General features: G+C 43.8%; 1 protein-coding gene across 1 annotated transcript in view; it reads right to left on the bottom strand.

Moving 5' to 3' along the window:
• B4GALT6 (beta-1,4-galactosyltransferase 6) overlaps positions 1–21331 on the bottom strand; it is a 112310-nt gene extending 90979 nt beyond the window's left edge. The window contains exon 1 of the mRNA XM_075826310.1: positions 21001–21331. Within this exon, the coding sequence (XP_075682425.1) occupies positions 21001–21118 (118 nt within the window). The 5' untranslated portion in view covers positions 21119–21331. The remainder of the gene's footprint in view (positions 1–21000) is intronic.
• Between the last annotated feature and the right edge of the window lie 5586 nt (positions 21332–26917).

The following is a 26917-nucleotide window of genomic DNA, read 5'->3' as shown; positions in this document are numbered from 1 at the left end:
TTTGACGGCAACGCACATGGTGTTTTGTTTTTTTTGCAGTAGAAGCAGCATATTCATTATTCACGTGGATTTCATCCTAAAAAGCTATAGAGTGGCTGCACTGAACTTTATTAAGCTAATCCGCATGCAAATCCACAGTAGAAATAAGAGTTTTAGACGCAGATTTCTCTGAAAATTCACAGCGTATATTTTATTAAAAATTCTAACAGTTAAAAGGGTTTTCCCATAATAATTATTTATCACCTATCCACAGGAAAGGTGATAAATATCTGTTAAGTGGGTGTCTGACCGCTGGGGCCCCCACCGATCACTAGAACGGGCCTTCTTTGCCGCTCATAGGAATGGAGTAGTAGTGCGCATGCTCGACCACCGCTCTATGGGGCTGCCGCTTTATTTCTATGGGGCTGCCGAGTGCTATCATTCAGCAGCCCCATAGAAATAAATGGAGCCGCGGTGGTCGGTCGGGCCCCCGCCGATCAGATATTGATCACCTATCCTGAGGATAAGTGATAAATATTGATTATAGGAAAACCCCCCACTATACATCTGGAGAAGACAACTGTCATTATTGTTACATATTTGCTATAATTATTGTACTTGCTTGGGCTGTAGCGGTAAAGACTGCGAATGCATAACTCCATGAATATTCAGGAAAATTACATGTATGGCAATGTGCGGGCACAACACCCCCCACCCACACGTGAATAATTTTCCATTGTGAAAATTAATTGTTTCACAGGAAAAACCTTTGTTTGCTCCATTCCCAACAATAGTCCTGTTAGAAAGAAATATCAGATCTGCGCCACATTTTACCATATAGGGCCAGCTTAAAAAAATGCGAACGATAAATGCACACTATACGTTTTACTTCAACAAAGAGCTAGAGAACCCGTGGCGGCCCTGCGTGGGAGAAAAGAGCGTAGGATTTCTATAGCAACTGGAAGCTCAGCAGTATTACAAGTAAAAGAGCAGCCCAGCCCTTCTGCAGCCTCATCTCTCAGGAGACCTCGGATTGCCTTGGTTTCATGACGGAGTGTAAATACAGGCTCAGCTCCACAATGCTATTGAGGAACAAACCGTGCAGTGTTGCAGCAACAGCGGGCGACAGAACTCGCCTGACAACTTTTCATTTTCTAAAGACGGAAACCAAACAAAAACAACCAAATAATAAAACCGAATTTTTAAAGCCTGATGCCAAAATAAAATGTAAGACTAATGCATGAATAAACAGAGGTAATGTTTTTTTACAAGACGGTTTAGCTGTGACATTGCCCAAGATGACAGTTTATGAATTGCAGAAATCAGGAGAGTCGCACGCCATTCAGGGCTTCTTAGGAGACTGTGCACAGACTAGGCCTCATACACACAACCGTAGCCATGTGCACAGCCGTGATTTTCAGGTCTGCCGGCAGCGGAGTGTCAGCCGCGAGCCGCCCGCAAATCGCGGGACATGCACATGGCCGCGGCCATTATTTTCAATGAGCCCGGACCGCAGAACACGGCCGTAATAAGACAGGACCGTTCTTTCTGCGGTGCTGGCTCCCGGGCCGTGCACGGACCGTAAAAACTACGGTCGTGTGCATGGCCCCATAGGAATGAATGGGGCCGCAATTCTCCCGTGGATTTTCGGGGGAATTGCAGCCACAAAAGCACGTTCGTGTGCATGGGGCCTAATGGATTTATTTGGGGGTTATCCCCTGCTTGATGTCAGGAAAAGAACTTCTATGTTGTGCATTTGTGGTCAGAGAGAGGGTTGTTAAAGGGAAACTCCTTCAGATGTTGCAGTCTTTAGGCCACATGCACACGATGCATATTACATGCAGTGGGTCTTTCTGCAGCAAATTGGCAGCGTAATACAGTGCCAGCAAAGTAAATGACAGCCTAAGTAACTTCAGCTACACATTGCAGAATTTTTTCACACGTAAATGGATTTTAAAATCCGCAGCACGTCAATTTAGCTCGTATTTCCACCTAAGAATTCTATCTGACAAATTCTTTAAAAAAAAATAAAAAAATTTGCATCTGTTCCTGCATAAAAATATGAAACGCGCACCCAAAAACACATTTTAAAAACTGCAAGTGCAGAATTTATCTGCGGATTTGATCCTGATAGTCCACATTAAATTCTGCAACATGTGCATGTAGCCTTAGTTATAGCATCGAAACCATGAAACGTCCAATATTCCTCCAGTTGAAATTCCACAGTATGAAGGTATCTGAACAGACATGCGAGTTTAAGCAAATGCACTTCTGTAGCATAGTGCTCCCAAGACATATCCTCCAGGCTGAAGAGTACATCCACACACCGCGTAAATACTGCAGTTTCCATCCGGATTTTCCGTGCGGATATTCAGAAGCATTTTCGCAAGAGAAAATTTACATGCGGCAGATTGATCTGCGGTGCAGATCCCCAGATTCCGCAATTCTTCTGCTGGTATTTTTCTGTGAATGTGGATGAGATTTATTCAGATCTCATCCACTTGCTACTGCAATACGGTGTATAATTTCCGCACGGAAAATCAGCAGCATTTATGCTGAAAGAAAACAGCGCCGTCTATATTCAGAACTACCGGATAATGATGCACTTACACAGAAAGTTTCCGCTCTTTCCACGATGAAACCAATAGCTCCAGTTTTGACCACTGTCTTTGTTTGGACCACTGTCAACCAAACTATCTGCAGAAATGTGCGCTGAACACAAGTCTTTCTGGTCCTAATAGGTCAAACAAAAAGTTGAAGCACACAGGGGCACCAGTGGGGGCTGAGAAGGAGCACTGCCTAATCCTGCTCATACACCGAATAACCTTTACAAGGTGGATACAAAGGGTGGCGCTCTTCAGCACCCAGCGGGTCGGTCATTACATGGACAGGCAATTGATTTCACTGGATGCCATGTCATTGTGGTGGCGCTACAGAGGCATTGATCACATGCTGTCAGGTTCCCCTATGGATCACAGATGATCGCTGGGGTCCCAGCAGTGGAACTAGTTGTGATTAGCTCATTTTCAGAGGACCTGTCTTCAACGGTGCATATATAGCAATTCCATAATATACTTCCATTACAGAAATCACTCCCTTTAGAAACAGCAGTCATCTAAGCATAGAGCAGAAAAGTAACGTCCAGGCTGCTGTGACGACTGAAAGTAATCTATGGAATAAGTGCTATAGGGTATAGGTTAGTGTTTAGATGAAGCCATACTATTAGATCTACTCCCCGAACAGCTATACATTTGTAATATTCCACAACAGACTGAAGCTTTAGCTGAGTATTATTAAGGAAAACCTGTCAAAACGCCCAGTGCCTCAGCTTATGAAACAGCGCAGGAAAACGGCTTTCAGTCTGAAGATCTGAACCACATGAAGCATGAGGATCGCTCCTGGCCATTGCTGTCCCACGCAAGAGAGAAGCAGATTGAAGGTAGAAACCACGTGAGCCGCGTCTCCGCATTACTGCACAGCTACATGAGGTTTGTTACACAGGGACATGGACATCATATGTTCTTTAACTGGCACAGCCTCATCTTTTATAATATACTTAACCCTTACATCTCTAACACTGCGGCTCTATGACTGCTACCCACGCTGGCTTCCTCCTCCTTACCACTCTTCCTTTTTGGGCAGCATTTCCTCTCACGAAGGAAAAGCTTGCCAGTAGAGATAAGGCCAACATCTTATTCTTAACCCTTTATGTTCAGAAGAAATCACATAGGTAGAGCTATACAGCGTTTTAAAGGGGTATTGATACGATGTAAGGCCCTGTTCACACGTAGTTTTTTTTTTACCACCGAAACCGCTGCAAAAACCGCAGCATAAAACTGCCGAAATTGCCTCCCATTGTTTTCAATGGGAGGTGGAGACGAAATGCCCTATCTTGAGGCGTTTCCCACTCAAAAACCCCATTGAAAATCAATGGGAGACAGGAAAAACACAGCGAACGGCCGACACGTTTGCCGCCAAAAACAGCTTGCGGTTTTTCACTTTGCCTGCTGATGAAATAGGTAAAAACTGCGTAAAAAAAAAAAAACGCTAAAAATACGCCTGTGATGCACAACCACTTAAAAAAACCGGAGCAGATTTTTTCAGGCAGAATTTCCTACCTGCAAAAACCTCTGTGTGAACATACCCTAAATCTTGAAAACTAAAAACATTGTAATTTATCTTATTCATTACACACAGCAAGAAACTGTAATAAACAGAATGTTACTAGGCCGACATGATCACATCATTACGTACAGCTTGTAAACTACACTGGGAAAGCCAGGGCATCTGTGCTGCGGGAATGGCGCAGATTTCAAGGGGTATTCCAGTTACTTGAATATGAACCTCTGTCACACATCTCTACCCAATATATAAAAAAAGTCTCAAATTTGCATCGTTCTCGTAGTACAAAATGACCTTCATGGTCGCCTGATCTTGTGGTTTGGCCTAATAGCTACAACCTGTAGGCTCCGGTTCAGCACATGCGTCGAGTGCATCTTTATTACCGGATGCAGGAGATGCTGTGGATGCCGATAACGCTTTAGGTCACGAGACGCTCTGAACACACAAACAGACTGATCTGTGCGCAGGGTATGATGGGATATGTAGGAGATCAGGTCACATGATAAAAGTGGCGGCGCCATTATACTTGATGAAAAAACGACAACGCTGCTGCAGCGGTAGGAGAGCAAAATAAGCTAAAGGGAATCGAAGAATAGCCACACATGTGGCATTAGAGAGCCTACAGGTGCAGAAAAACGTAGTTGCGTTTTTTTTTTGTTTTTTTTAAAACAAAAAAAATGAACTGGAATACCCCTTTAAATACCTTTTTTCTTTTTTACATCGCAGAATACACATACAATTGCATGTGATTTCTATTATTATTGCGAGGAATAATGTGATCACGCCTCATTTAGTCTTCGGCCCTTTGCACATCACATTTGGAAGATCCGTTTTGCCATATGGTTTATTATTATTTTTTGAACCTATCAAAATTGTTTCTCAGCACTTCATGAAAAAACACAACAAAAAAAAAACACATAACGGGAGAAAAGATCACCACAATGTTACGCGCAAGGGACCTCAAAAGGGTTGGTTCTCCTTAAAACATTGTCTGACGTGTCACTGATGGGGGTCACGGGGTTGCAGCACTCCTCTGAATTCTGACTCCATTGTCAGAATGTCCCATTCACTAAACTGGATTAGCATGCATATATACGCATTAGGTCTTCTTCACGCAGGGGTTTTATCTGGCATTTTAAAAGCTATGGACACCTTTTGAGGGCATTTTGTTTTTAATAAATTTGTCAGTGTTTATTGTAATGTTGTAAATAGTCTTTATTAAAAAATAAAAAAATCTTTTACTTTGAGATACAGCTGTTCTGTATTCTCCATACAGAACAGCTGTATCGCTCGTTTTACACTGAATCCATCAGTCCCATGGACCGGACGGGTTCAGTGTCGGCAGGTCTCTGACACGCAGGATCCACATGTAATCGTTCACATCTGCATAGGGGTTCCGTTCGTAAACCGAAACCTTACGGAACGGAGACAAACTGAAAACCATTAGCAATGGTAGCATTACCATTGAAATCAATGGTAATGCTGATTGAAAACTATGGTTTCCATTTGTGGGTTTCTCCTGACGGAAAGGTCTGACTGAACCGATGAACAGAAGCCCGACGCAGATGTGAACGAAGCCTAAGTTATGAACTATTAATAGTTGGATGCTGGGATGTAAACACCAAAAATATATTTTTCCCAACATTTAGGTTGCCATTTCTCGCCTCATCTTACGAGTGCTCGGTGTACATTCAATACTTAGTAAAGTACAAAAGATCAGTCCACACGATACAACACCCCGACTTGCGTGTCTGGCCTGGTGGGGCACCTAGGGTTTGCTGTCCGCATTATTGTAGCGGTGGGCTATACCATCTTGTGCCTTGCGTGTCTGGCCTGGTGGGGCACCTAGGGTTTGCTGTCCGCATTATTGTAGTGGTGGGCTATACCATCTTGTGCCCTTGCTTATTCGTGCGATGCAATAGCATTTGGATTCTATTTTTGAATACCTTGTTTTGGGCATTTATTTTCCGGTTTCTCTTCTCTCCTTGGTTCAATGGTTTGTGAAGGTGCCCTGGTTTGCCATAAGAGTATTGTAATGCAGGTTTTATGTGCTTTTTTAACAGTAGCATGCTTTTATAAATAATTTTTGGTGGCTTTTATTTACTGTCATTTTGTACATGCGTTTTATTCTGGTGTTTTTGAAAACCTATAAAAAAAAATGCCATAATCCGAACATGCGATGCTTTGAAAAAAAAACAAAAAAAAACACAACTGACCCCAAACCAAAATGCTTTATATGTAGTGTTTTCTATATTTGACTATAGACTTTAAAGTAATATCTGGCTGCAGAGTTTTTGATCGAAGGAAAAAAAAAAACGTCACGAAAAAAAAAAAGCAGCAAAACGCTTTAAATCAATAGTGGTACAAGTCCCAGATATCACATTGCTGAGGATCCCCAAAAAAAGCAAAAAACATTTTAAATAAAGTGATTTATGAGTAAACCATGAGGAAACCATTTATGGAATAAAAGTGAGAGTAGTATCCGTGAACATTACAGATCTTTTCATTGACGGCAATGTTTTAATTACATGACTCAAACCCAGCAAAGTTTCTCTATGAGTCAGACAATGTACGTATACCTGGCACCACACAACAGAAGTGGCCCGGGCCTGGCAGAGAACAAATGCTCATATTAGAAGTCATACAATTTACCTTACAGGGTTGTATATATTTATTGTACAGTTAATTAGGCTCCATTTACCCTATAATTTTAGGCTGGGTTCACACGGTGCTGTCAAAGTGTGGATTTTGAGTGCGATGTGTGAACCTAGCCTTACTGTGCAGGCGGATATACATTTTATAAAACCCCAAACCAGGTGGTCACATTTTACATACTGGATTATAGTGCTGTATTACACAAAATGGCCCAGGTCAGATGGGGCTCATGTGTAATATTCCATGCAATATGTGGTGATCAGAGTGGGTCCTCACCATGGCCAAAGTGTGCCCACAATGCATCCTGCAGGGAAAGGCACTTTTATTGTTAATGCCCGCGCGATTATGCAGCTAAATGTCAGTTTACCACACGGACTTTAACAATAAAAATGCTTTCATCTGCAGTCAAGGCGGCGGTTCTCGGCCACATCGCGGGCACGTCTCAGCCTCGGTGCATCTGCAATGGGAGAAACGAGCCTTATAGTTCATTCTGGCCTATGAAAAATACAACAGTGTTTGATCGAACAACAAGAGTGCTGACCAGGTCCATGAGAACGTTGTGCACATTGCATTTTCTTGTTACTTACTGCAGACCATGTAGAGAAGTACCCAAGAAAAAAATCAATAAATCACCAAAGCATGCCATTCACCGCAAAGAGATCCAGCATGCAATAAGGAAGAGCATTCCCTAATCTCTAGAGGCCTGAGGGAGGCTGAGGAGCACGAGGTGCGAGATTCCAGGGTCATGTGCTCCCAAAATCATATGTTCATTTTGTACTGATTTCAGTATGAACATCAAAACTAAACCAATATTCACAGTGCCCGGTTTTTGCCATGGAAAGAGTATAACCATCACACACAACATGGATCCCCCAAAAGTAACCATGGAGTACGGAACGCATGATATTAGATATTTGGCTCTATTTAAGTTTATGCTAAATATAAGCAACGAGAAATAAATGATAGCAAGAGAACATTACAAAAGCAATAAAAAAAGCTGAGGAGAAGGCAAAAAGACAAAGGATCCATGTGACAGATTCCAAATGACAGAAGGTGCACGTCAGACAGGATAGCTGTTGACAAAACAATAGTCTATTGGAGGGTATCGTCTTTCACAAGACACGGAGGTAGCCGCTTCAAAGTGGCTGCTGTCACAGGGTACATTAAAGCCAATAGGTGGAGTAACAGCTGGACAACGCGCAAAACACGTAGCAGCTAAATCCTCCATCTATTAATGCAGGAATGTCGCACATCTGGTCCGTGTGATATGAAAGAGTGAGGTCAACTGGCATAGCCTACATTTACATAACTGCCACTAAATAATTTAGGTCCATTGGAGTTATATATCAACCACCAATGTATAAGGCCCGCAAGTCAATCTTCTAAACAGGGAGCATCACCATAGTTTTATTTTCACTTGCCAATCCGCATTTAAGAAGAACATATTGGTGCATATATCTGTTCCGAAAGCCCATATACCAGGGCCAGAAGACGGTCACCAAAGAGGATTATGGGAGCTGCATCTGCACATCACCTGCGACTTGGAGGAGTAGCATGTAATCACCCGATCCCTATAATATAATAATGATCCACCCACGTCTGAGCTGCATAGATAAACTACACAACTAACCGATCAAATAAACATCATGATCTGGTATATCGATCATATCCTTTTTACTGGAAATGGCAACGGTCAATGTTTTTGCTGTCACAAAGTCACCTTTTTAACTTTTGGATTAGAAGTACACAAAACACTGACCTGCCAGCTCACATTATATGGCAATACACGTCGAGGCAATGAAGGGTTTCCAATATATAGTGGATTTAAAAAGATTTGTGTGGCATACAGAGCAAGAAGTCTGAACATTTAACTAGTCCGAAGGATACAGGGATCCATGACAAACAGAAACGTCTTCCATCTCAAATATACTTTAAAGAGGCTCTGTCACCAGATTTTGCAACCCCTATCTGCTATTGCAGCAGATAGGCGCTGCAATGTAGATTACAGTAACGTTTTTATTTTTAAAAAACGAGCATTTTTGGCCAAGTTATGACCATTTTTGTATTTATGCAAATGAAGCTTGCAAAAGTCCAACTGGGCGTGTATTATGTGCGTACATCGGGGCGTGTTTACTACTTTTACTAGCTGGGCGTTCTGACGAGAAGTATCATCCACTTCTCTTCAGAACGCCCAGCTTCTGGCAGTGCAGACACAGCCGTGTTCTTGAGAGATCACGCTGTGTCGTCACTCACAGGTCCTGCATCGTGTCAGACGAGCGAGGACACATCAGCACCAGAGGCTACAGTTGATTCTGCAGCAGCATCGGCGTTTGCAGGTAAGTCGATGTAGCTACTTACCTGCCAACGCTGATGCTGCTGCAGAATCAACTGTAGCCTCTGGTGCCGATGTGGCCGACACGATGCAGGACCTGTGAGTGACGACACAGCGTGATCTCTCGAGAACACGGCTGTGTCTGCACTGCCAGAAGCTGGGTGTTCTGAAGAGAAGTGGATGATACTTCTCGTCAGAACGCCCAGCTAGTAAAAGTAGTAAAAACGCCCCGATGTACGCACATAATACACGCCCAGTTGTACTTTTGCAAGCCTCATTTGCATAAAGACAAAAATGGTCATAACTTGACCAAAAATGCTCGTTTTTTAAAAATAAAAACGTTACTGTAATCTACATTGCAGCGCCTATCTGCTGCAATAGCAGATAGGGGTTGCAAAATCTGGTGACAGAGCCTCTTTAAGGGGTAATTCACACGTCGTCGATAAATTTGCAGCGAATACGAAACGTGTGCAAGGGTCTTAGAGTGCAGGAGGAAAGCCAAACAAACTGGATGGGAACGTACAAACCGCACCGGAATCAGCACCAAGAAACGCCCTAAATCGCCCCAAGTTTATTTTGGCAGCTCGCGGAAAAAGAAAAGTGGCTTACTTTCTTCGAGCGGTTTCCACCTGTTAGCTCCCATTGAAATCAATGGGAGGCAGAAAAATCCTATAGCGGAAATTCGGAGCGTTTGTTTTTTTTTGCAGATGGCAACTCAAAATCGGTCTCAAAATTCCTGAAGGAATTCTAGGGTTTAAAGTTCCTACGGAGCATTTCTCACAATAGTACACGGGTTACACAAGTTCAAAACACTGGACGAGAATATCTCATGGACGTCAGTCTCGATTCTGGACAGTGGTAAACGTATCCAGTTATTGCCAAGTTGAAATAATCCATGGGTTTTATTAGCAGTTGAAAGTTGGTTCCAAATGCATATGCCCACAAAACACTGAAGAGCACTGATGTACAATGTTACTGCCGCATCAACAGAGTCAGCTGGGGGCATATTCTAAAAATAACAATATAATCTCAATCTGTATGTACCAAATCCAAAAGAAAAGCAAAGTCCCCAAATAATGTAGCCACATACCGTAATATAAAAGCATTGTTGTATATTTAAGAATCAGTGACATACTTTACCCAACAGACCTGATACGTTCTACTGTAATGGTAGATGACCATATTGCAGTATTGGACAAAAGGAGTCCATAAGAATACCATCGAGACACAATTTATTTTTTTTAAGTGGCCCAGCCATAAGATCCATCATAGATATCAATTCAGAAGCTCAAAAAGTTGGGCAGCCGTAGAATATTTTTAGGAATATTGGATACCTGGCGCCTCTGAATTTTCCCAGCATTACCACAATGTATACTGCTATAAAGAATGAGAATGTCTCCAGCCGTTCCCGAATGTATACTGCCGTGAAGAAGGGTTTTTATAGCCACCAACCCACAAGATGACTACCCATGGATTCATTGTTCGAGATTCAAGAACCGATGAAGTCGACATTAAAAAAAACAAAAAAAAAAAAACACCCCATCGTCTGTATGAAAGCGGCAGATGCTACATCATTTCCAAGTTCATCCTACATCCATGTTCTACTGATATCTCAGAATAGGCAGAACTATAACAGTGTTTCGAATAGAAAGAGAATAACCATAGTTTTTACAAAACTATTCCGTGTTCATTGTATATATACACGTGTTCAATTCAAGAGTGGAAGGAGAGAAAGGTCGGCTTGGCGAGGTCTCTAAAACCTAGATTTGGTAAGCATGGAATCTATTAATTTTTTTTTATGAAGAGGTGAGCAGAAGCCTAGACAGAGGGGCTGCTGTTGATTATAGTGTTTTTGGATCTCTCGAGAACACGCTGTGTGTCTGCACTGCCAGAAGCTGGGCGTTCTGAAGAGAAGTGGATGATACTTCTCGTCAGAACGCCCAGCTAGTAAAAGTAGTAAACACGCCCCGATGTACGCACATAATACACGCCCAGTTGGACTTTTACTTTAAACACGCCCACTTGGACTTTTGCAAGCCTCATTTGCATAAATACAAAAATGGTCATAACTTGGCCAAAAATGCTCATTTTTTAAAAATAAAAACGTTACTGTAATCTACATTGCAGCGCCTATCTGCTGCAATAGCAGATAGTGGTTGCAAAATCTGGTGACAGAGCCTCTTTAATGTAGATAAATGTAGTTATGCATCTGGGTACCAACAACCTGCATGCATCATATGTCCTAGGGGGAGCTACACTGGGGGAGTCACTTGTTGAGAAGGATCTGGGTGTACTTGTAGATCATAAACTAAATAACAGCATGCAGTGTCAATCAGCTGCTTCAAAGGCCAGCAGGATATTGTCGTGTATTAAAAGAGGCATGGACTCTCGCGGGACAGGGATGTAATATTACCACTTTACAAAGCATTAGTGAGGCCTCATCTAGAATATGCAGTCCAGTTCTGGGCTCCAGTTCATAGAAAGGATGCCCTGGAGTTGGAAAAAATACAAAGAAGAGCAATGAATCTAATAAGGGGCATGGAGAATCTAAGTTATGAGGAAAGATTAAAAGAATTAAACCTATTTAGCCTTGAAAAAAGACTACAAAGGGGGGACATGATTAATTTATATAAATATATGAATGGCACATACAAAAAATATGGTGAAATCCTGTTCCATGTAAAACCCCCTCAAAAAACAAGGGGGCAGTCCCTCCGTCTGGAGAAAAAAAGGTTCAACCTGCAGAGGCGACAAGGCTTCTTTACTGTGAGAACTGTGAATCTATGGAATAGTCACCGCAGTACCTGGTCACAGCAGGGACAGTAGATGGCTTTAAAAAAGGGTTAGATAATTTCCTAGAATAAAAAAGTATTAGCTCCTATGTGTAGAAGTTTTTTCCTTCCCTTTTCCCATCCCTTGGTTGAACTTGATGGACATGTGTCTTCTTTCAGCCGTACTAACTATGTAACTATGTATTATAATGTAGATTGGGAAATCTGTGGACCACAGCAGCACGCCTCTGTCCTCTCCTCCATCCCCATGACTGGCCTCTGCACAGGACTGCTGAAGGCAAGGCAGGCAGCACTATTGTGGGAAGGAAATGGACAACGGTCACCGTAATAAGACGTTCCACCAATACCATGACAGCGCCCAGTTACTACATCCCGGTACGGCTCATTATCTCTCACCCAGTGTCTCGAGCACAGGAAACTGAAGATGACAAATACACCACAAAAGAATGCGGGTTTCTATCTCACTGCTGCAAGTTTCAAGAGAGTATAATTACTATGTGGAATTAACTCTACGCTCGTATAAAAATGAATGCAATGTGATAAGAATCAAGAAATGTGACTATCACTGACTGACATTCTCATGGTATCACTGAGTTAGCTGACAGAAACCCATGGATTCCAGAAAAAAAAAGTGTCTGCATCCCTCTGTAATGCATCCGGACCCCTTCGGTCCTGGTAGGTGTGTTCTGTAACTCGCCTATGGCACGGCGCTGCTTCCAACCTACCACAGATTTCACCGACGAGTTTCCTGATGAACCCCATGGGCCATTTCTTTCTGGGAACCAGCAATTCATGCTGGATGAAGACAATGCAAAGAAACGGTTAACACTCCCTTTACTAAACTTTATCTGAAAACTAAATCCAAATGATGGGTGCCACAGCACAGTAGTTGGCAATGCCAGTTTGTTAGAAAGGGAAAATATTTGCAAGGAGTTTGCAGGTCCTCATTAGGTTTGCGCGGCTTTCCTCCTGCACTATAGGGTCCTCTGCACACGTTGCGTATTAGCTGCAGATTGAACAACGGCAAATCCGGAGCGGACTACAGTACCAGCCATGTAGACATTGTGATATGGACAGTAGATTGTGAGCCCTATGGGGACAGGAATAGGTAAGAACACAATCCCTGTGAAATGCTGCAGAACATGTTGGTGATACATAAATAATAGATAAATGGAATGAATGTATTAAACTAGGGAATGCTGTGGTTAGTAGTCGGCTTTTCCAGGTAAGAATATATGTGCCATTTCCCAGGCCTTTTATCAAGGATTTAGTACAACATTTGGTTGTGTCTGTGACTAGTACTGCAGCTCACAGTAGATCAGTCCCATTCACATGCATGGGACAGAGCTGGAGCGCTGCAGCCCCTTTATTTAGTGGACCAGCAGTGGTGCTGGGAGTGGGACCCCCACTGATCAGTTATTACTGGTCTACCCTAAGAACAGGCTGTCAATGTTACATTTCATTACCTGTAAAAATAGGAAATAGAAATCTTCAAGTCAACCCACAAGTCTAACAAGGGCGACGTACATTGCTCATATTTCTAGTAAATCCCACAAAGACATTTGCATAACACAAGGGAGGTTTTACTTCAAATCCGGCTTTAGTACAGTCAATTGAGTATTGTATGTATGTATCTATGTATGTATCTATGTATGTATCTATGCATGTATCTATGCATGTATCTATGCATGTATGTATGCATGTATGTATCTATGCATGTATGTATCTATGCATGTATCTATCTATGCATGCATGTATCTATCTATCTATGCATGTATCTATCTATCTATGCATGTATGTATCTATCTATGCATGTATGTATCTATCTATGCATGTATGTATCTATCTATGCATGTATGTATCTATCTATGCATGTATGTATCTATCTATGCATGTATGTATCTATCTATGCATGTATGTATCTATCTATGCATGTATGTATCTATCTATGCATGTATGTATCTATCTATGCATGTATGTATCTATCTATGCATGTATGTATGCATGCATGTATGCATGCATGTATGTATGTATCTATGCATGTATGTATCTATGCATGTATGTATCTATGCATGTATGTATCTATGCATGTATGTATCTATGCATGTATGTATCTATGCATGTATGTATCTATGCATGTATGTATCTATGCATGTATGTATCTATGCATGTATGTATCTATGCATGTATGTATCTATGCATGTATGTATCTATGCATGTATGTATCTATGCATGTATGTATCTATGCATGTATGTATCTATGCATGTATGTATCTATGCATGTATGTATCTATGCATGTATGTATCTATGTATGTATGTATCTATGTATGTACATATTCAAAATCTAACAAAATAGCAAAAAAACGAGACAAGTAACTACATATTACAGCAGTAAGTAGTAAAACGTGCCATGTAATAATACGCGCAGCCCCAATCACTGCCCATAATTAGTTCTATTTTATACAAAACAATAATAAAATTAAACCAGGCAATTACATCTTCTACAGTGTCAAAAACATAAAATACACTGAATTTCTAGATTTGCCCAGAACATGTATGTTATGTACAACTGTCAAGGGGAGACAAAAATAAGGGTCCCTTTACATTGGCGGATTTCTTCCAGTCAATGAGCGTCGGTCGACGATATAGATCATCAATCGGCGCTCGTTGAGCTCCATAAACAGAGTAGTCATTGTACTGTATGCAGAAGAACAAGGTCATTCTTCCCCATACAGTATATATCACGGTCAGCTGCACATCCCGTTTAGATGGGGAGACGTGCTGCCGGCAACGAAGATTTTTACTGTCTCGTAAATGATCAGCCAACAAACAAGCCCTCCGATCATTGCCTCATGTAAAAAGGCCTTTAGTATAAATGGAAACAATCCTTTTTCTATCCATTGAATGCGAATGGTTGCTAAACATTTAGGTAATTTGGTATGCTGAACCAATATTAAAGTAGAACTCCACCATAATGCAACATTTTGTAGATTTAAAAATGTGGAAACGTTGTAATAAGTTACTTGATAGCAGTCTAAGGCTGGATTCACACGAGCATGTGCGGTCCGTAAAAGTACGTAACGTATTTCAGCCGGAAGTCCCAGGACCGAACACACTGCAGGGAGCTGGGCTCCTATCATAGTTATGTACGACGCTAGAAGTCTCTGCAGGACAACTGTCCCGTACTGTAATCATGATTTCAGTATGGGACAGTAGTTCCACGGAGAGGCAGGGACTCCTAGCCTCGTACATAACTATGATGCTAGGAGCCCGGCTCCCTGCAGTGTGTTCGGTCCGGGACTTGCAGCTGAAATACGTTCCGTCCGGGACTTGCGGCTGAAATACGTTCCGTCCTTTACGGACCGAACATGCTCGTGTGAATCCAGCCTTAAAGTAAGGTTATGTGCACACGATAACTGCAATTACGTAGCGGTTTTCAGGAGAAAACAGCTCCTGAATTTCAGACGTAATTGCTCGTACTCGCGTTTTGCGGGGCGTCTTTTATGGACGTAATTTGGAGCTGTATTTCATTGGAGTCAATGAAAAACGGCTCCAATTACGTCCCAAGAAGTGTCCTGCACTTCTTTTGATGAGGCTGTAATTTTACGCGCCGTCTTTTGACAGCGACGCATAAAATGACAGGTCGTCGGCACAGAACATCGTAAAGCCCATTGAAAGGTCAGATGTTTGCCGACGTATTGGAGCAGTTTTTTCAGACGTAATTCGAGGCGTAAAAAGTCTCCATTACGTCTGAAAATAGGTCGTCTAAACCCAGCCTAAGGGCTTATTCAGACGAACGGGATCTACGTCCGTGCAACGCGCTTGATTTTCACGCGTGTCGCACGGACCTATATTAGGCTATGGGGCTGTGCAGACAGTTGCGTGATTTGCATGAGTCCGCTGCGAAAAAGTCACGACATGTCCGTTCTTTGGGCGTATTTCGCGCATCACACACCCATTGAAGTCAATGGGTGCGTGAAAATCACGTGCAGCACACGGAAGCACTTCCGTGTGCTGCACGTGATTCGAGCAACAGCAGTAAAACTATGAATGAAAACAGAAAAGTACCACGTGCTTTTGTTTACAAACATCCAAACGAAGAGTCATAATGATGGCGGCTGCGAGAAGATCACGCAGCCGCGCATCATTCGGGGCTGACACACGGAGCTGTTAAGTGCCTTTTGCGCACGCAAAATGGCTCGTTTTTTGCGTGCGCAAAACGCACACGCTCGTGTGAATCCGGCCTAATGCTCCATACATACGACATGGTCATGTGCATCGACGCTGTAAGGGTATGTTCACACAGCAACGCCAATTACGTCTGAAATTACAGAGCGGTTTTAAGGCGAAAACAGCTCCTGAATTTCAGACGTTTTGACAAGTGAATGCGTTTTTCGCAGTGTTTTCTACGGACGTAATTGGAGCTGGTTTTCATTGGAGTCAATGAAAACGCACTCCAATTACGTCCCAAGAAGTGACATGCACTTCTTTGAGGCGGGCGTCTTTTTACGCGCCGTCTTTTGACAGCGGCGCGTAAAAGCCTGTCTGCACAGAACAACGCAAGACCCATTGAATTCAATGGGCAGATGTTTGAAGGCGTTTGAGACGTTTTTTCGGCCGTAAAACGCCTGAATTACCTCCGTAAATAGGGCGTGTGAACATACCCTAAGGCGGCACGTGGAGTCCCTAACATGAGCCACCCTATGTTATTACCATGAGACATTGCTTTTCCATGAAGACTACACACATAATATCGCATGCTAATCTTTTTCTCTGTAATATGTTCGGTACGCGGTACAGAGTTTTAGTTTGTAACTATGGAAGGCTTTGTACAACACAGATCTGTTATACGGTACTGTACATTTTGGGGTATGTACACACTACCTATTTTCACATTCTTTTCGGGCCGTAAACACCCCGAAAAACGGCGGGGGCTGAACACCTCCAAATATCTGCCCATTGATTTCAATGGGAAAAATGGCGTTGAATTCCCACGGAGCGTTTTTTACGTTAAAAAAAAACCTCGTAAAAAGAAGTGCATGTCAGTTCTTGAGCCGTTTTTGGAGTCGTTTTTCATTGACTCTATAGAAAACCAGCTCCAAAGACGGCCAGAGAAAACGCCGCAAAAAACGGCAGTTGCTTTTCAGCCATATTATGTTAAGTGTGCGAACATCGCCTTTGGCTACGGTCACACTGGTATTTACATTCCGTTACGTCAGGTTTCTATTGCCCCTGACAGGTAGAGGGGATTTATCAGCTATACGCGGTAACAGAAAGGACAACTGATGGATCGAATTATAAATCCACAGAATCCCTTAAACCAAAGTTTACACGGCACAGATTTGCCACAGGGAAAATCAGCCGCAGATTTTTTTTAATATAATCCGCAGCTGAATTCTGATTGGCTAGCAGATACGCACATGGATTAGTCCGACTGTAATTCAATGGAGCTATTCCACGTTTCTTTCAGGAATCCGCAGCAATAACGAACATGATGTGTATCGTTTATGACGCCCGGCGGATGTTGTCCGTGTGCTATCCGTTTCTTTTCTTGCAACCATAAACTTCAATGGGCGAGTCTGATCTGCAAAAAACGGGCCAGAATAGGACACGCTGCGAGTTCCTTACAACAGACACGCTCAGTAAAAAAAAAAAAGGTTGCTGAATAGCAGCATTGACTTGTATTGGTCAGTGTGCTAAAAACGGACAGCGCACAGACGTGAAATATGAATGTGAATAAGGCCTTCAGAGGGTATTTGGGCTGCGGTTATCCAATAGGTAAAATCCTCCAGAAAATAGATATTAAACATAGAATGTACCTTCTCAACAACAACACTGAAGAGGATCTGCACTTTCTGCAGACAATTGTTATGTCATAAAGACATATCAAAAATACGGATCGGTGGGGGCCGGGTACGTCAGCTGAGCGCCCTGCATCTTCGGCCGTGATCGGAACGCTCTAAGGCTGACTGAGAACGTCTACGTAAGCGTCTTCAGCCTAACAAGAACAACTAATCACAGCTGAGCTCTTTTGCACCTTCGTTTCAGCGACTCTAGGGGTCTCAGCACCCGAACCCCCACCGATTCAAACTTTTGATATGTCTCCATGACATATCAAAAGTTTGCAGAAAGTGCAGATACTCTTTCAAGGTGGACTCACACACACAGCATTTTTTTAGTGGCGTTTTAAGATGTTAGCTTGAAAATGTGATCCAAACATGACTTTTTTTTAGGCAGCTTGGTTTTATTTTAATTTGCGCTTAAGTCAATGGCGTTATTTAAAAGTCAGACGTTTTTTTTTTGCATCATTTAGTAACATTTTTGTCCCATAGACCACCATTTTTACTCTAAGTGTCATTGTGTTTTTTAATGGCTTTTTTTCTGAAAAAAAAGCACGCGTTGCAAAGCGGAATTTTTGCATCACATGAATTTTGAAACACTTGAATTGCAATGTGAAAAACGCCACCTACAGAAACCCAGGTTGTAGAACACACTATTTAGAAAAATGCCACCCAACTGGCAATAAAAAACGCATTTACTATTTTCCCCAAAAAGTGAGGTGCGCTTTTTTTTTTTTAGGCCCAAAAAACCCCACCAAACCAAAAAACGTGCGTGAAAGAGGAATTCTAGAAGAATACTACTGAGCCTTCACCTGACAAGGATCTAGCAATGTCTCAGGTAAATGACCTCACAACGGTTACTAATGGCCACACATTTACCTCATGACATAGTTACCTCATGACAGAATGCTATTTGCATTGGCTTCAGTCCTAATGACATTTTTCAAACACCGCTCCTAAACGGCGAGCAGCATCCATAAACAGCGCATATTGAGAACGTTACTCACTTTATTGAACAGATTTCTAATCGCTCTCTAAATCAAAGAATAATAAAAACCTCCATCATTCAGGAGAGAAGACAAACCGTGCCATGGTCCCGCACACCACACTCAGTCCGGGGAGGCAAATTGCTGCAGACGTCAGGAGCCCGTTTATCATTTTTGGTAGCCAGGCAAGAAGAGCTCCCATCAATAGAAAACAATCCAAAGAAGTCGTCCACCAGCCACGACTTTCTGGACACATTGTTCGGGGGAGGGGGGTATTGGTGGAGGAAAAGTGGGGTAGTAGTCCCTAGCAACCAATTCGATTTCAGATCTTACATTCTCAAGAGGGCCTCTGAAAAATAAGGCAACGGGGCCTTGAGTCTAGGGGCCACACGGGCTCACGGCACATTATTATTTAAGTGGTATGCTCCCATTTTCTCCCCCCGTTAAGATTTTTTTTTTCCTTCTGTAACCTGCGCGAGGCAAGCTGTGGATCACACGGATAGGCCAGCAACAGTTTCGGCATGACGGTTTTCTTTTATAAAAAGCGGCGCTTCGGCTGAAGAGGTGTCAGTCTGACTAGAAGAGGATCCGGAGCAGCGCCCCACACTCCCTCCCTTACAGCAAGTCGATGAATTTTTTAGCGGGTTGTCGCCGTTTTTAAATATGGGCGAACGGTGTCTAAAAATATTGAAAATTTTAATTGGACTATTTGGCTTGAGTGTTGAAACTAAGGGTCTGTTCACATCAGCGTTGATTTGCGTTCACGGGTTCCATTGCAGCTTTCCGTCGGAGGAACCCATGAACGGAAACGCAAACAAACCATAGCTTCCATTTGCATTACCATTGATTTCAATGGTAATGCTTCCGTTGCAAATGGTTTCCGTTTGTCACCGTTCTGTAAGGTTTACGTTTTTCTAGCAGAAACAATAGCATAGTTGACTACGCTATTTCCGCAAAAAAAAAAAAACTTTCGTATATGGTTTGTTCATGTGTAACCCTTAATACCGCAGCATTATTTATTTCAAATTATCTCGTGTCTTTGTTATTATGTTTTCTGGTTTATTATAGAAGTGGCGCCTGTGAGCCCACGTAAGACGCAAGCCCATTGGTTACCATGGGCAACTCCTTCACTTTTCCTTTGTACCGGTTTTGATACATCTCCCTCATACCTGCCTCCTTGGATTTGTCCAGCCCTGCTCACAATAGATCAATTATGCGTCCAAGGAGACTTTCTATTCCAGCCCAGAAACATGGGGTGAGGCGCATAGTATGACACGTACCGTAACTTTTTTTTTGCCGCTTCTCTCTTTTTTTTTTTTTTTTTTATTATGCTTTGACACTAAAGTCACAAGAGCATCAGATATTCTAGATACACCATGTGGAAAAAAAGTTGCACAATTTTTTTTTTATTTCGTTAATATCCCATCTAGCCGCAGCTACATAAGTTTGGTTGCAAGTTATTCCTATGTGCTGCAGCCGCGGTCATCTCACAGTACTTCTTGGAGAAAGATAACCAGCCACGTGTATCATTGCCCTTTGATACGGTGCAGTGACTGGTGCGCTATAGTTATAAACCAATTCCAATACTTCCTAGAAAACTAATTGACATTGGCGACAGTTCTCACAACAATACGCAAATAGTCGCTTCGCGAGAGACAATATCATAGAGTGCGCCATTTTGTGCAGGTGTCATGTGACATCAAGAGGAATATAATGCATAATTCAGTATAGATACGTCCCCCAGTGCGGATACATCTGACCATCAGGTTACAATAATAGTCGGAGAAGACGAGGACACTTTCATGACAAGTCTCCTTGAATGACACCATACAAGACGTGACCCACAAACAACGTCCTGCCCACCAAAGCATCTAAAACTGGTACAAGAACCCTATAAATGATGAGAAACATATTCCCACAATTATTCTCTCACCAGACATAGCGCATGTAACATGAGCGGGCAGCGTAGGGCACCTCTACATCCAGCAGGCAGGTGGCATGGATATATGAGTGGTCCTACTTGCCATTAGCTATCACTACTCTGCCCAGTTACAGGCACACCCCCGGCATCTGACCAGCCTGGTACATGCAGTTACCTGGGTAATTGGCGACCTACTATCTACCACAATGTACCAGGTGTCTATGGAGGAAATGCCAGTCATTAATAGGAGCAGCCACACCATCATGCCATTCACGCTGCTCCAGAAAGGAGTGGCAGGGGCCTGTTACCAGTAAAATGGTCTCCCCATGCCCTGATGCCACCAGCCCCCACAAAGACCACAGTGCCACTCACCTATGCCAGGGGCCACATACACGAAGTACAAGCAGGACGAGGACAGCGAGAAGAAGAAGATAAAAGCGAAGATGGATCGGTTGGAGACCCGCAGGAGCTTCCGGAAAAGCGGCCTCATGTTGCCCGCAGACGAAAGGCGGCTCTCAGAGGAGCTCACTGGCGGACCGGCTACTGCTGCTGGAGGACAAGCCCATCAGGTGACAGGAGTGAGGGACGAGGAAGAGCACACCACCGGGAGGAAAGAAGCCGGAGATCGCGGCGGCGGCGGCGCCTGCACAGAAGCTGCTACACCAACCCCCAGGGGGAGGGGAGAGAAATCAGATAGCAGCAGCGGCGGGAGGAGGGAGGTCACTGGGCTGTGTGAGGAGGCGGAGGAAGGAGGAGGATGGGGGTTACCGGCAATAGGAGGGGGCTGCTCTTCAGGATGTGTCCTATATGTTCTAATAGTGTAATAATGTGTATCCAGTGATACACAATGATCGGGGTGTATAGAAATATAGGAGGGGGCTGCTCATCAGGACGTGTCCTATATGTTACAATAGTCAGTACATATATCTATATGTATCCTCCAGTATATAATGATCGGGGTGTATACAAATATAGGAGGGGCTGCTCATCAGGACGTGTCCTATATGTTACAATAGTCAGTACATATATCTATATGTATCCTCCAGTATATAATGATCGGGGTGTATACAAATATAGGAGGGGGCTGCTCATCAGGACGTGTCCTATATGTTACAATAGTCAGTATAATAATATGTATCCAGTATGTAATGATGGGGGTGTATACAAATATAGGAGGGGACTGCTCATCAGGATGTGTCCTATATGTTATAATAGTCAGTACATATATCTATATGTATCCTCCAGTATATAATGATCGGGGTGTATACAAATATAGGAGGGGCTGCTCATCAGGATGTGTCCTATATGTTCTAATAGTGTAATAATGTGTATCCAGTGATACACAATGATCGGGGTGTATAGAAATATAGGAGGGGGCTGCTCTTCAGGATGTGTCCTATATGTTATAATAGTGTATACATCTATATGTATCCAGTATATAATGATCGGGGTGTATACAAATATAGGAGGGGCTGCTCATCAGGATGTGTACTATATGTTATAATAGTGTATACAGTACATCTATATGTATCCTCCAGTATATAAAGATCAGGATGTATACAGCTAAAGGAGGGGGCTGCTCGTCAGGATGTGTCCTATATGTTATAATAGTCAGTACATATATCTATATGTATCCTACAGTATATAATGATCATGATGTATACAGCTATAGGAGGGGACTGCTCATCAGCATGTGTCCTATATGTTCTAATAGTCAGTGTATACAGTACATCTATATGTATCCTCCAGTATATAATGATCGGGGTGTATACAGCAATAGGAGGGGCCCATTTCAGACCTTCATCTCCAGTAGAAACTTCATGACAGAACATGTGTGGCAAAAATGTAAATGTTTATTAAAACAACCCAAAGAAGGAATGCAACGTTTTGACTCATGCAGGAATCTTTGGGTACATTCACACATTGCAGTTGAGGTGCGGTTAAAACTGCATTGAAAAACCACATCCGAAACCCACATGCAATGTTTGGACTCATGCAGGAATCTTTGGGTACATTCACACATTGCAGTTGAGGTGCGGTTAAAACTGCATTGAAAAAACACATCCGAAACCCACATGCAACGTTTGGACTCACGCAGAAGTCTTTTTCAAGCATACATAGTATACAAAGTTGCAAGTACAGTATATATAAGGCTTTCATTACAGAATCAGCCAATCAGTGTGTATACCAGGCAGATCACCATCATTATTTCCCCTTCTTTACCACAAATGAGAAGTATTCTTAGGCTATGTGCACACACAAAATCAGAAACGTCGGAAAATACGGAGCTGTTTTCAAGGGATAACAGCTCCTGATTTTCAGGCGTTTTTAAATCAAACTCACGTTTTTCGTAGCGTTTTATTACGGACGTTTTTAGAGCTGTTTTTCTCCATAAACGTCTCAAGAAGTCACATGCACTTTTTTTTCGCGGCGTCTTTCTACGTGCCGTTTTTGGAAAGCGAGGCGTAAAAAACACCCCGTCGGAAAACAGAACCCCGTATTTCCTATTGAAATCCATGGGCAGATGTTTGGAAGCGTTTTGCTTCCGATTTTTCAGCCGTTTTTTGGGACGCATACGCTGCGTGAAATTCACTGACAGTCTGAACGGCCCCATTCCGTTCGTAGCACAGACGTATTATACGTTCGTGTGAATAAGCCCTAATAGTAATTAACCCCATCATGTACCTCACACATTAACCCATTATGACTGAGAAACATGATGGCGTTAATTACTATTGGCCGGATTCACACGAGCGTGCGCGTTTTGCGTGCGCAAAAAACGCGTCGTTTTGCGCGCGCAAAAGGTACATAACAGCTCCGTGTGTCAGCCGCGTATGATGCGTGGCTGCGTGATTTTCGTGCAGCCGCCATCATTAGGACACTCTGTTTGGATGTTTGTAAACAGAAAAGCACGTGGTGCTTTTTTGTTTTCATTCATACTTTTTATTGCTGTTGCGCGAATCACGCGCGTCACACGGAAGTGCTTCCGTGTGGTGCGCGTGATTTTCACGCACCCATTGACTTTAATGGGTGCGTGCTGCGCGAAAAACGCACAAATATAGGAAATGTCGTGAGTTTTACGCAGCGGACATACGCGGCGTGAAACTCACGGACAGTCTGCACGGCCCCATAGACTAACATAGGTCCGTGCGACGCGCGTGAAAATCACAGACTGTCTGAACGGCCCCATTGACTAACATAGGTCCGTGCGAGGCCTGTGAAATTCACGCGCGTTGCACGGACGTATTATTCGTTCGTCTGAATAAGCCCTTAATGTGAGGCACATTCAAAATTCATTACACCTCGCGCCTCACATCACAAAATGGAAGAACTTTTTTTTTTTTTCTTATTACTGTTGGCAAAGTATCGTTTTGGTATCAAAATTGCTATACTACACGAAGTATCGGTATCCAAGTCCAAATTCTGGTATCGATACATCCCTACTGGAAAGAGATGGCATTCCAGTGTCTGAAGTCTGAGCAGGACCCTGTCAGTACCGGCCCCACCATGGGGTTTTAATAAATGACATTAAGTTGTATTCACACAACCGTGATTGGACTGTGAAAAACAGCCTGTCAGCCGGATTTCCCAGCCCGACCACGGTACATGTGAAAGGGACTCCTGGCATCAGACATTTAGGCTACAGTCACACAACAGTGAAAAAAAAATGGCCATTAAAAACTGATCAACTGTCAGTTTTTCATGTCCATTTTGCATCAGTGTCTCCAAATAGATTTCCTTTGTCAGAGTTTAGTTTGTCCCAATCCCCTGAAAATGCAACAGTGCCCATCTAGATAGTGCCACAGTGCCCACATACTGACACAGTGCTCACTTAGGCCTCATTCACACGGCAGGGTTTCCCGGCCGGGTGCCGGCCGTTCATAAATCGGCCGGCACCCGGCTGCATTAGGAATAATAGACCCCTAATGGGGCTATTCACACGGCCGATTTTTTTGACGGCCGGGAAAACCGCCCGTCAAAAAATAGGACATGCTCTATTTTCGCCCGGGTACCCAGCCGCCCGGCTCCCATAGAAGTCTATGGGGCCGGGTAATACCCGGCCATCACCGGGATGTGTCCCGAGTGACGGCCGGGTTTTCCGGCTCTTGCGCTCTATCTCCTCCTCCTCACAGCGCAGAGTGCATGTGAGGAGGAGGAGTTGATGCCATTCTGACGAATGGCATCGCTGTACACGGTGTGGCAGGGCCGGGGTGTACAGCAGGTGGAAGGGAGCGCTGCGCTGGCTCCCTTCCCCTGCTTGTTAAAAGCGCCCTGGCCCGGCGACACCTTTGATGGCGCCGCTAGCAGCTGCAGCAGCTGCTGCTGCTGCTACTACTGTAGCGACGCCACTATAGCAGAGCGGGGAGGTATCTCCCCGCTCTGCTATGTGCTAGCCGCACTTTAGCTCCTTGAAGGAGCGGAATCCCCGTGTGTTCGGGGATTCCGCTCCTGGACAGAGCGCTTGATGTCTCTGTCCATATCTGGGCAGTGACATCAGGGGAAACTCCTGAAGCGGAATCCCCGAACACATGGGGATTCCCCTTCAGGAGTTGCCGATGATGTCACTGTCCGGATCTGCCCGGCCCGGCACGGATGCATAACTTTATGCAAACCGGCCGGGCAGAATGGCCGATTTTACCGGCCGGCACTCGGGCTCGGACGCGACCCGGTCGTGTGAATCCCGCCTTATAGTGACATAGTGCCACACCCCATATAGTGCCACACACACTTGCATATAGCAGCCCCATGCAGATCGCACCCCCACCGCCCCTTGTAGATCACAGCACCACCCCCACCTGCCTTGCAGATCCCACCACCACCCCCACATGTAGATTGCACCTCCACTTGTAGATCGCAGCTCCACCCCACCTTGTAGATCGCACCCACATCCTCCATGTAGATCGAAGCAGCACCCCCTCCCTTGTAAATCGCACCACCACATGCAGATGGCACCCCCCCCCCTTGTAGATCGCAGCCCCCAGATCCTTCTTGTAGATAGCGCCATTGTAGATGCCACTAGGAGCTGAATCCCCGGCCAGAGGTTGCCGATGCTCTGACCGGGGATTCAGCTCCTAGTGGGAGCTACAGTGGCGCTATCTACAAGAAGGATGGGGGTGGGGGTGTGATCTACAAGGGGGGGTGCAATCTGCAAGGGGGGTTGGTTGTGCGATCTGCAATGAAGGGTGGTGGTGTGATATGCATGGGAAGTAGTATCCGCAGGGCGGTGTGGCTATATACTCGGAGTCCCTGCTTCCCCACGAAACTGCTGTTCGGTACTGTATCATTTTGTTCAGTACAGAACAGCAATTCGGTGGGGAAGCCGGGACAGAACAGGGCAGACCAGGCAGGCGGCGTGGCAGATCTTCCTCCTGCAGCACGGCACGATGGCGCCACTAGAGAATCAATTCAAAGTTTCTGTTAAAAAACAGAATCGTCAGAGACCTTGAGGGCGAATTAATCTCATTGAATTATTCGCCCAGCCCTACCTCCAGGATATAATGATCAGGCTGTATACAGCTATAGGAGGGGACTGCTCATCGGGACGTGTCCTATATGTTATAATAGTCAGTGTATACAGTACATCTATATGTATCCTCCAGTATATAAAGATCAGGGAGTATATAGCTATAGGAGGTGACTGCTCATGAGGATGTGTCCTATATGTTATAGTAGTTAGAGCATATATTTATGTGCATCCTCCAGCATATAAAGATCAAGATGTATACAGCTATAGGAGGGGCTGCTCATCAGGATGTGTCCTATATGTTACAACAGTCAGTGCGAACATCTGTATGGATCGTCCAGCATATTGAACAGGATGCGTCTATCCATAGGAGGGGGTCAGGACTGCTGATCAGGAAGTGTCCTACACATTAGGGCAGTCAGTGCATTTAGATCAATGGATAATTCGGTATAAAAAGCTGAGCTATGTGTTATAATAACCAGTGTATTCAGCTTAATGGATCACTTAGTATAATGCTCAGGGACTACATGAGGGTACTGCTCATCACCATGTCTCCTATCTTTATATATATAAATGGATTTCTGTTGTGTGTTCTTTATGCACGGCCAACGACTGGACCAATCTGCACCAAATTTGGCACATAAGTAATTCACGCGCTTTCGAAGGTTTTAGGCCTCATTTACACGAGCGTGTGCGTTTTGCGCGCGCAAAAAACGCAGCGTTTTGCGTGCGCAAAAGGCACTTGACAGCTCCATGTGTCATCCGTGTATGATGCGCGGCTGCGTGATTTTCGCGCAGCCGCCATCATAGAGATGAGGCTAGTCA

This window comes from Rhinoderma darwinii, chromosome 5 (assembly GCF_050947455.1).
Source record: "Rhinoderma darwinii isolate aRhiDar2 chromosome 5, aRhiDar2.hap1, whole genome shotgun sequence".
Lineage (NCBI taxonomy): Eukaryota > Metazoa > Chordata > Amphibia > Anura > Rhinodermatidae > Rhinoderma > Rhinoderma darwinii.
This window is presented reverse-complemented; position numbering and strand designations above follow the sequence as displayed.